The sequence below is a fragment of the Acomys russatus genome, chromosome 29, assembly GCF_903995435.1.
Source record: "Acomys russatus chromosome 29, mAcoRus1.1, whole genome shotgun sequence".
In the NCBI taxonomy this organism is placed as follows: domain Eukaryota; kingdom Metazoa; phylum Chordata; class Mammalia; order Rodentia; family Muridae; genus Acomys; species Acomys russatus.
In genome coordinates, this window is record NC_067165.1 from 14308024 (window position 1) to 14319012 (window position 10989).

At 53.5% G+C, this 10989-nt stretch overlaps 2 protein-coding genes across 3 annotated transcripts; one reads left to right on the plus strand and one right to left on the minus strand.

The window, feature by feature from the left end:
• Nucleotides 1-429: 429 nt before the first annotated feature.
• On the plus strand, nt 430-4901 carry Elovl1 (ELOVL fatty acid elongase 1). 2 transcript variants are annotated; one of them, XM_051171408.1, is made up of 8 exons: nt 430-564; nt 2786-2845; nt 3086-3276; nt 3436-3516; nt 3605-3661; nt 3736-3841; nt 3923-4059; nt 4169-4901. In XM_051171408.1, exons 2-8 carry the CDS (start codon nt 2800-2802, stop codon nt 4388-4390), a joined length of 840 nt encoding a protein of 279 aa, XP_051027365.1. In that variant the 5' UTR covers nt 430-564; nt 2786-2799; the 3' UTR covers nt 4391-4901. The 2 variants fall into 2 exon arrangements, with proteins under 2 accessions (XP_051027365.1, XP_051027366.1); XM_051171409.1 differs by lacking the exon at nt 430-564 and adding an exon at nt 1937-2134.
• A 299-nt stretch (nt 4902-5200) lies between these two features.
• On the minus strand, nt 5201-9285 carry Cdc20 (cell division cycle 20). Its single transcript, XM_051171410.1, has 10 exons — nt 8979-9285; nt 8701-8849; nt 8513-8609; nt 8248-8376; nt 7947-8143; nt 7561-7655; nt 7216-7444; nt 6934-7059; nt 5749-5866; nt 5201-5437 (listed from the first exon to the last, which is right to left on the minus strand). The coding sequence occupies exons 1-10, from the start codon at nt 9157-9159 to the stop codon at nt 5259-5261; spliced, it is 1500 nt and encodes a 499-aa protein (XP_051027367.1). The 5' UTR covers nt 9160-9285; the 3' UTR covers nt 5201-5258.
• Between the last annotated feature and the right edge of the window lie 1704 nt (nt 9286-10989).

The following is a 10989-nucleotide window of genomic DNA, read 5'->3' on the forward strand; positions in this document are numbered from 1 at the left end:
AGCTGCTGCCTCCCGCTTAGGCCTCCCGCCACCCCAATCAGCCCTCAGCAGGCACAGCTGGCCAGCTCTGCCCTTCCTAGAAAAGCCTTGAGGGAATGGTTGAACCCTGGAATTTTCCGGGAGTCTTAAGCAGCGCCTGTCGCAGAGCAGACAGCAGCATATGAGTGGGTCCTCATGCTGGACTGGACAGAGGACCACGAATGGGGCTATGCAGGCTGAACGTCAAGAAGCAGCTGGGTGCGGGCCAAGCCGTAGTCATCGGCGGGACAGGCTGAGAGATGCGAAGGAAGGGGTGGAGAGCTGGGGCTGGGTGTGCTTCCTGCCTGGGGAATCTGGCGACCCGCCCCTGCTCCCGCCCTGGCGGCCAAGCGGGCGCTGGACGGCCCCTCCTGCCTCGGCCAGCCGCCCAATCAGCAGGCGCCCCCCGCCCGGCCCGCCCCCTCCCCCTCTGGTGACAGAAAGTCGGCCCAGCAGATGAGGAAGTGGCCGGCAGGCGGTCCTGGAGACTTCTCTCCGGCCCTGATCCCTCCGAGCCCTCCACTGCTGCCCGCCTGGCTCCCACTGGTGAGTTTGGACCTTCCATGTCTTCCCACATGCCAGCGCCCCCTGCCTGGCTGGCCGGCCTAGCCCTGCTCTGCCCTGCCCTGCGCAGGCTGTGGGCGAGGCTGTTCCTGGGGCGAGTGGGTGGGAGGTCCCAGCGACTGGGGTTGGGCCTGCCCAGCACGCTCCCTCCCCAGCACCTTGGCCCCTGACCCCCATTTGCTCACACCTAGTTCTTTTCCACCACCTCCTGGCCTTGTCCCCTGCTCTCCTTCCTCTTCTTTCCCATTCCCAGAGCCCCTTTCCCTTTCCATCCATCTTAAGGGAACTGGTCCTGTTCCCTCGCGGGGGACACACTCGGGTTTCCCCCGCAAGCTTCTCAGAAGTCCAGTCCTCGGGGTACCTGTGTGTTTACCGGTGTATGTGGGGGTGAGGGGGGAGAGAATTGGAGGTGGTGGTTGAAGGAGATAAGGGGCTGGCAAGCTCACATGTGCCAGAGAGGAACTGTGTCTGAGAGCACATGCTTAACTGCTAGGCCCCACTCCAACATAAATCACCAACAAAAGTGACTGCAAGGAAATGAGGGATGTCACTCACTCACCAAGAGCGCTGTGTGGATGGAGGAGGGAGGTGGGAGTGAGGAGAGGTTCCCTCACCTCTCCTATAACCATGCCTGCTGAACTGTGAGTGGCACTGTGACCGCCTGGCAGGTGTGAGGGTTAGGAGCTTGGCAGAGCAGGGTCCAGTAGGGAGGTCTGTTTTGGTGATGTGGTCCGCAAGGCATGGATGGACTGTCCGTGGGTGCATGCTGGCCCCTGGTATGGAATGCATGGCTCGGGGTGGTTGAGAGCTGTGTGAGGGAGGGGTGTGTGTGTGTCTGTGTGTCTGTGTGTGCGCGCACATGTGCATGATAGAGCTGGGGCCCTGAGGAGGGGCAGTGATGGAGAGCACCTGGAGCACTTAGGTTGCTGGGTGATTGTCTGAGCCCTGTAGGGCAGAGTCCTAGGCCATCCTGGGTTAAGTTTTTTTTGTGTCCCTGTAAGCTTTCCTCTGACATTCCTTTCAACTTTGAGGAGGAGGGAAAGATTCCTGAGACCTCCCCGAATCCCCACCTCCTCACATACCACTGGTGTCCCTACCCCTCCCTGGTCGGGAAGGGTGATGCCCATTCTGAAGTAGGACAAACTGAGAATTCATGGCTGGTTTGGGAGAGAATGCTGGGTGTGGACTTTCAGCAAATTCTCTGGCTTTGGCCAGAGGTCCTGGCCAGAAGTTTCTGGAGAGCCTACAACCTTAGCTTATCTGGCTTGTTTAAGAGTTTGAGGCCGTGCTTGGCTTTCTCAATTCTGGTGGGTCCTGCTCCTCTAGGCACTGACCTGTGGCCTGGACCCACCCTCCACCCCGTGCCCAATGTAGCGGGGGCGGGCGGAGGGCGGAGCTGCTGCAAGATCTAGTCAGACAGGTGGAGCCGCCAGGGCAGGAGTCTCAAAGAGCCAGGCTCCTGGTGTGGAAGAGAGGAGAGCTTGCCTGAGAGAGGAGGGGAGGAGAGAGGCTGGAGGTGAGAGCCCGGGAAGAAGGCTGGAGGAGGCTGGAGGTGAGAGCCCGGGAAGACTTGTGTTTAGCCAGAGACAAGTGGAAGGGACAGGAGCGTGGAGGTGGGAGTCCTGGCCGGACACAGAGGGGAGATGGGAGTCTTGGGATAAAACCAGAGGGACTTTACTGGGAAGAAGAGGAGGAGAGGAGTGGCTGGAGGGGAGGAATCTCCAGAGAGTGACCTTTCAAAGCTGAGGAGACGAGACTGCTTGCCAGGAAGGGTGAGGAAGGTCGCTGGGAAGATGAACTGTGTTGTGAGGAGAAAGGCTCCAGAAGGAGACATGAGTTCAGAGTTCTCTCACAGAGGAAGGGAGGGAGGCCGGGATGGGAAACTCTGCTCTGGAGGGGAAGAGACGGGAGGGGAAGGTGTGGAGAGGAAGGGTGGGACAGCTCTCTCCAGGCAGGCAGGATGCTTGGGGAGCAGATGCTCCATTCAAACTGCCTTTTCTCCTGTACCCCATGGTCAGGATTAAGCTTGGGGCCTTGCCTGTGATAGGAAAATATTTTTACCATGGAGCTGTATTCACAACCCTATCCTTTCAACAGTGAGGACGTCAGGTTGTGCGATTCTGTATCTTGTCTCTGTGGGCCAAGTATGGGGTGAGGGCATGCAGTGGTCCCTGTCTGATGTGCACTCTCCATCCCTCCTCAGAGTCCTTAGCCAGGATGGAGGCTGTTGTGAACGTGTACCAGGAATTAATGAAGCATGCGGGTAAGCTGCTGTCCACAGCCCTGCCTTCCCTTCTTCCGTGGGATCCCAGGATCTAGGGCTATGTCCTAATGAAGAGTCCTTATGAACTCCTTCGCTTTTTATATTTCTGGTTGTGAGCCTAGCCTAGCCTTTAACGGCTGAGCCCTACTTCGCTTCTTTTAAATGACCTGATCTCATGTCTAGACCTAGGAAGGCATCTTGAACCCTGTGACCCTAACTCCTTTGACATCCTATTCACAGATCCCCGGATCCAGAACTACCCTCTCATGGGGTCCCCCTTGCTAATAACATCCATTCTTCTGACCTATGTGTACTTTGTGCTATCACTTGGGCCTCGAATCATGGCTAATCGGAAGCCCTTCCAACTTCGTGGCTTCATGGTTGTCTACAATTTCTCACTGGTGACACTCTCCCTCTACATTGTCTATGAGGTAGGCTGGAATGCCTAGGCTGTAGTTTCTGTGTGCAGGTTAAGAGTTAGGGCATAGGGCATGGGCAGGAGCATGGCAGATCTACTTTCCAGAGGTTGTTAGTGAACAGGGAGGGAGTGCTGGGAGAGGGAAAATCTGGTCTAATCCTCGTTTTCTTAGTTCCTGATGTCTGGTTGGCTGAGTACCTATACCTGGCGCTGTGACCCAGTAGACTTTTCCAATAGCCCCGAGGCACTTCGGGTAAGTAGAGCCTTAGGTAAACCATCAGCAACCCAGATAAGGGATTGGCAGGTTAGCAGAGTACTAAGGCGGATCTGACTTCTTACAGATGGTTCGAGTGGCCTGGCTCTTCATGCTTTCCAAGGTCATCGAGCTGATGGACACAGTGAGTAGTGACAGATGTTAGGACTGGGAGTGGACAGGAAGGCACTGGCACTTAACCTTTCCCCCATTCTTCAGGTGATATTTATTCTCCGGAAGAAAGATGGACAGGTGACCTTCCTACATGTCTTCCATCACTCGGTGCTCCCCTGGAGTTGGTGGTGGGGCATAAAGGTGGCTCCAGGTGAGCAGTGAAGGCAACTGGAAGGGGGTGGCCACTGGAGCAGAGGCTTAGCTCCTGACCTTGTTTTCTTCCCCATCTTAGGAGGGATGGGCTCTTTCCACGCCATGATAAACTCCTGTGTACATGTCGTCATGTACCTGTACTATGGGCTGTCTGCCCTTGGCCCTGTGGCTCAGCCCTACCTTTGGTGGAAGAAACATATGACAGCCATACAGCTGGTGAGGAGCCACATATTCTTAATGTTGTCCCTTCTATCCAACCAGTCTCACCTCTGACCTCATCCGTCCTCCCAAACCAACTTCTCAGCCTTGTCTTTCTCTATCCCAGATCCAGTTTGTCCTGGTTTCACTGCACATCAGCCAATACTACTTCATGCCCAGCTGCAGCTACCAGTACCCTATCATTATCCACCTCATATGGATGTACGGCACCATCTTCTTCATGCTCTTCTCCAATTTCTGGTATCACTCTTACACCAAAGGAAAGCGGCTGCCCCGTGCAGTGCAGGAGAACGGAGCTCCAGCTTCTACCAAGGTCAAGGCCAACTGAGGAGCATGGCCTCATCCCCACCTAAGTGCCTCAGGACTGCACCTTGGGCAGCAGCTACCAGTGTCCTCTCCACCTACACCTATGACCAGGGCTCTCATGGTCAGGACTAAGTAGGAGGACTGGCTCTCCCCTCCCCACAGCAGGTCTACAGGGACCACTGCTTCTATTCCTTCTCCCAGCCAGCTCCAGGGATGTGGCCTCACTGCTGTCCGCCACCAGAACTGGAGGCTGAAGGGCTGGACACTCACCTCCCCCTCCCTGCCTTAAACTTGGGAGAGGAACACTCAGGGCTGGCCCCAACCAGGGTCTTGTGGCCTTTCTCCTCACATTGAAGAGGTCAGCAATAATCTGTCACTATGGACTCAGGCTCCCTTTTTCACTACACACTGAAGCACGAGCTTCTGGGCCAAAGGTCAGGATGGGCAGCGGGCCTGGAAATACAGGCTGTGTACTCACTTATGTCTTAATTAAAGTGACAGAGGAAACCACTGAGATTGTGTGTGTATAAGTGAAGGCGGGGCATGCAGCTTTAGCCTCGGCTTATTTATAAGCAGAAGAGATGGGTAGTGGTGCAGGAACTAAGTCTAGCTATACTGGGGAGGAGGCTGAAGCGGGAAGCTCATAAATTCAAGGTTAGTCTGGACCTGTCTCAAAACAAAAATGAAGCTTGGTGGGTAAGGCTGAGGTTCAGTCACCAAAACAAATATACATAATAAAAAATGGTGGCCAGAAGTTCCCACAAGACTTACAGCTCTAGGCAAGAGTAGGGGCAAACTTTAGGAAGGATTCAGGGACACAAGAAAGGAATATACAACTTTATTAGAAAAAAATAAACAAAAAACCAAGAAGAGGGGTAATGGGTTTGTTTTCAACGGATGCCCTGGTGGATAAGGCTACTTTTAGCTGCACTGGCTTTTTCCCGCTCCCGCCGCAAGGCAGGGTCCAACTCAAAGCAACGCCATAGCCGTAGAGTCTCATCAGCTGCTGCTGATGCCACTGTGGCCCCATCTGGACTCATGGTAAGACTCAGGACCCGGGCTGTGTGACCTAGGGTAAGAGCAGTGCATTTGAGTATACACAGCCCTCTAATTTTGGTAGTTACCTTGAAATAAAACTTGAATACCATAAACTCACCCTCTTAAGTAAGTCAGTGGTTTTAGTGTATTTACAGAGCTGTGTGTGTGCACTGTTAAAACTAGTACCACAGCATTCTAAACCATACCTCCCTTCATCTCAGCCAAAGACCCTAGCAAGCCATTCCTCTGCTTGTTTAGTCTAGTTTACCTAGCTTCACCAATTCCCATAAATGGAATCATATACTATGTGGCCCTTCTACCTGGCTTCCTTTTGCCACCTACCTTTGAGCTCAGCCACCTTGGCCATGGTTGGGTATTTCCAAATAACCAGCTGGTTTTGGGCAAAGCCATGACCCGAGATAAGTTCCTTATAGTGGGGAGACCAAAGGATGGAACACACCTGTGGAAAACAGTTATCATAGGCATGACATAGAGCCAGAGCTACTCAGAACTGAGTTCATGCTAGTATTAGGAACTCTATTGGGTGCTACAAATTTAAACTTAATTGTCACAGTCCTTACTGAAGCCCCTTAAGTGTCTGTGTTGTGGAAGATGAGTCCATCAGAAAGAAGTGCTGTAAGTTGCCTAAAGTAATGCAATAGACGAGCACTTTGTGTAACTCCAGCCAGTTGGCTTCAGAGCCCACGCCTGCAGTGAAGGCTGAGTGAGGAGTGAACAGGGAAAGTGGAGGGTTTACAGAAAGGTGCACTAGCACCAGGAGCCGCAAATGGTCTGTTATTTGTATCATACACTGCAGGTTGTGGGAGGTTAAAGGACACTAGGACACTGCTCAGACTGTGAAGTATAGAGGAAAGGCAACGAGTGTGTGGGAGGAGACTGGGCATGGTGGTGCACACTTGCAATCTCAGCACTTGAGATGCTGAGGATCTCTGCAGGATCTCAAGTCTGAAGCCAGCAAAACTACTGAGAACCCGGTGCCGAGGAGGGGACAGATATGATTGATATTTCAAGGTAAAAGTGAAATATCTTGAGGATGAAAAGATTTTAGGAGGTTTTTCAGATTTCTTTCTTTTTTGAGACAGGGTTTTCTCTGTGTATTCTTGGTTGTCCCGGAACTCGCTCTATAGACCAGGCTGGCTTTGAACTCAGAGATCCACCTGCCTCTGCCTCCCCAGTGCTGGGATTAAAGGCGTGCGCCACCACTGCCCACCCTGGCTTTTCTACCAGGTTCTGCCCTCTTGAATCAGTACAAGAGGAACAACACATTTCAAGAAGCAAGGTGAAGTGACAAGCTTCATTGAGACATATAAAGGTGATACTTACAGCACCTAGGGTTAGAGATAAGCCAAAGTTGGAAATGGGAACTTGTGAATGAGGCAGAGTCAGAAGTTTAGAAATTCCTAGGTGGCGTTAAGAGTTGATTGGTTGTTCAAAAGGTCACACAGAATAACACATCTAGTTGGATAGGCTAAAACATGCATCACCACTAACAATCACAGGAACTACCTGGGAATGGGCATCCACAGCACTCAGACAAGCCCCAGAGCAGACGTTCCAAATGCGAATGTGTCGGTCACTCGTACCTCCTCCTGTTGCCAGAATATTGGACTGCCAGGGACACCATGCTACAGCCTAGGCAGGATAGATAAAAGGCTGGGTCAGGTCAGCAGACAGTAGAGATAGACAAGAAGCCCTAAGTGTCAGTTAAACCCACCATATCTTCTCCCCATACTGTCCCTAGTTTATAGCTGAGAGTCTGCAAACACCTCAGCTCAAATGCTTTCTCACCTTGACAGCACCTTGATGTTGAGTGAATGTTTGCAGGGGAGCCCAGCCACTTTCTCCAGGACCACTAGGCCACACATTGACCACATTGTCATTGCCGCCACTTGCCAGATGTCGTCCATCTGGGGCCCAGCGCAGCCCACAGACTTCTTGGCTGTGGCCACTCAGTGTAGCCACATGGTGTTCTGCCACCCGAACATCATGGTGGTGGATGTGTCCTGAGCGTGAACCACTGAGAGGACAAAGCAGATTTAGTGATGAGGCCACACAAAAACCAAGCCGAACACTTCAGTTCTGGATAGCAAAAAACAAGACTGACTTTGCTATAGATCAGCAGAAACCACAGACCTGGACAGGATATAGCTGTTCCAGCTTAGGGAGCTTACTCGAGCAGTGTGACTGGTCATGTTTCGAAGTCGTTTCTGCTGTTGCACATCCCACAGCTACAGAGGCAAGACCACAGGGTCAGTGACTGGGCTGGGCATGAACATCCTTCTAGTTGGGCAAGCTCCTCCCTTAAGACTGATGACCAGGCCAGGCGTGGTGGCGCACGTTTTTAATCCCAGCCCTCGGAAGGCAGAGGCAGGTGGATCTCTGTGAGTTCGAGGCCAGTCTGGTCTACAGAGTGAGTCCAGGACAGCCAAGGCTATACAGAGAGACGCTGTCTCAAAAACCAAAAAAAAAAAAAAAAAAGCCTGATGACCACAGAGCCACAACAGAGGGACCAGGCTCACCTGCACCTCAGCGTTACTGGTGCCCACAGCTAGGTAGTTGCCCTCTTTGATCCAGGCCACAGAGGATATGTAGTCCCCAGGCTGCTCCATTTGCAGTAGCTGCAGAATGTCACCGGAACCAGCATTCCATAAGTACACACTGTTGTCCAGTGCCACAGCCAACACATTTCCAGAGCTCCAGTCCACGAGGTTCAGGTCTGCCAGAGGCAGAAAGAAAGCATGAGGTGGTCCTTTGTTGGACTGGTCCATTCCCAGGCCACCTTTCTCCACCCAAAGACGAAGAAGACAAGAACACACTTACAGTAGTCATTTCGGATTTCGGGGGCATCGAGAATTCTGTCTGGCAGGGAAGGGATGTATCTGCACGTTTTCCGGCTGGAGCCAGGCGTGGCTTTCTGGCTGTAGAGGACTTTCAGTCTGTTCTGGTAGCCTGTGGCAAGAGAAAGGGGTCTGGACCTTGAAGCTGGTGCCACCCTTGCTGTCAGCTTTAGATAGGGAACAGCAGCCACATGTCTTCCCCTCGGGAAGGGCCGCCGACACCCACCTCCACGAGTGTCAGTTCTTACCTTCTGGGGCATTCTGAGGTTTTCCACTGAGCCTGAGGATCTTGGCTTCCTCCACATCAAAACCGTTCAGATTCAGAGCCCAGGCCTTCTGATGTTCCTGGCATAGACGGGAGACAGCGAGGGAGCATGGCATCAGGCCAAGGGACACGTCAAAGTCTCAAGCCTCACGACGCCTGTGGAATTCATACCTTTTTGGTGGGCGTCTCCCCATCATCCGGCTGGTTCTCTTTGCTTAAGAGGAAGCTGGCCACCTCCATTTGGGAAGCACTGCGGTGGGGGATATAGCGGTCACCTCCAGGCTTGCTAGGGGTGGTCTGAACCTTGGAACAGGATTTGCCTGGGGGGCGGGGGCAAGGAAAGAGAGAAGCCAAGACAGTCTGACGAGGCTCCTGGAGGGAGCAAGAAGGCCGACTCTCGGCGATTCCATCTCCTTCCCCGACCCCACCCCTCGGCCCCCCCAACTCACCAGGAGTTCGGCCCGGAGTCCGGCCGGCGCTGTGTGATCTGTTAGCGGCCCGCATGGGCGAGGGGGCTGGGCCCGAGGCTTCCTTTGCTTTGCGTTGCCAGCGCGCAACGGGTGCATTGGGGATGGGCGCGTCCAGCTGAAGCAGAGAGTGCAAGTCGCTCTCGAACACGAACTGCGCCATGGCAGCGCCTACGGGGGCGAGAGGCTGAGGTTACCAAACTGGGGACCGCGCCGGCCTCCTGGGCTCCGCCAGGCACAGCTCGCACCAGCCCGCCAGCGGCCCGTCCTCGGCCCTCCGAAACACAAATCCCGGGCTCCGCACAGCGCGTCCACAAACGGGCCGAATGGGTTCGTTCCTGCACCAGCTAAGGGCACGCCGGGCTGTTCAACTTAAACTCTCCGCTGCTAGCGCTCATTGGCTCCTTCAAAACCCAACCGTCCTAACCGTCGTTCTTGCCGATTGGTCGCTACACTGGAAAGGGGCGGGTCTTCCGGGAGCAAATCTCAGATCTCACGAGAGTATAGCCTCAAGAGTGTTTGAAGCCAAGCCCCAAACCCACCTCCCGGAGCTAGAGCCCGAGCGCGGGGCGGGGCCTGTGCTGCCTGTCTGTCCTCGGCGTCAGCTCCCGGTCCCGGCTTCTCTCCGGGTGGGACTGCGGCAGTTGGGGGGGGGGATCTGAGAGGTCACTTCCGAGTACGTGGGTGGTGCTTAGGTTACTATACACACGCAGGTAAACTCGATCCCGAGGACCCGAGTGGTTAGGTTAGGTCTGAATGGGGAGGGCCGGAGCTTGTGGGCCGCCCGCCAGCCAGAAACCCAGCTGGGAAGGAAATTTGCGAGCTTGCGTGCGTGGTGATTAATAAACCCAAAAGTGATGCCGGCGGTGGTGGCGCACGCCTTTAATCCCAGCACTCGGGAGGCAGAGGCAGGCGGATCGTGTGAGTCCAGGACAGCCAAAGCTACACAGAGAAACCCAGTCTCGAAAAACTTAAAAAAAAAAAAAAAAAAAAAAAAAAAAAAAAGCCGGGCGTGGTGGCGCACGCCTTTAATCCCAGCCCTGGAGAGGCAGAGGTAGGAGGATCGCTGTGAGTTCGAGACCAGCCTGGTCTACAAAGTGAGTCCAGGACAGCCAAGGCTACACAGAGAAACCCTGCCTCAAAAAGCCAAAATAAAAAAACAACAAAGAAACCCAAAGTGAGGCTGTCGAGGGGGAGGGAAAGCGGAGAGGTCAAAACAAGGATTAGAATTCTGGCCTTTCTGTGGTGAAGATTAGGTTAGGCCGCTCTTGGGGACATCCTGTGGCTGACCCTTGTGGGTCTTTGGATCCTTGAGAATCCTTACCTGGGTTGCATGTAACCTGCCCCAGCTACCACCATTTTGTTTGTTTGAGACAAGAGTCTAATGCGCTAGCCTGGAGCTCTCTTTGTAGAACGGGCTGGCCTGGAACTCGGAGAACCGCTGAGATTTAAGGTGTGCGCCACCACACCCGGCCCAGAACTAGGTTGTGTTGATGGAAAGACTAAGGCTCAATGCAAGGTGTTTGCTCACGGTCATAAAAAATTGGTAAGAATCCAGGTCTGGGGCCTGGAGAGATTGCTCCATGGTTAGGAGCCACTTGCTACTCTTGTTCTTCCTTTCTTTTCTTTTTCTTTTTTTTTTTTCCTTTCTTTTCTTTTTCGAAACAGGGTTTCTCTGTGTGTAGCCTTGGCTGCTCTGGCCTTGTGATGTAGTCCAGGCTGGCCTCGAACTCACAAAGATCTGCTTGCCTCTGCCTCCCGACAGCTGGGATTAAAGACGTGGGCAACCACACCTGGCCATTTGCTTGCTCTTTCTAAGGACCAGAATTTGTCAGGCAGCACATAACTACCTGTAATTCCAGCTCCAGGGCATCGATGCCCTCTTTTGTGCTCTCTCCAGAAACCAGGTGGCATGTTTTCCCTTCTCTTTTTATTTTACATGCATTGGTATTTTGTCTGCATGTATGTCTGGGGGGCGGGGTGTTGAATCTTC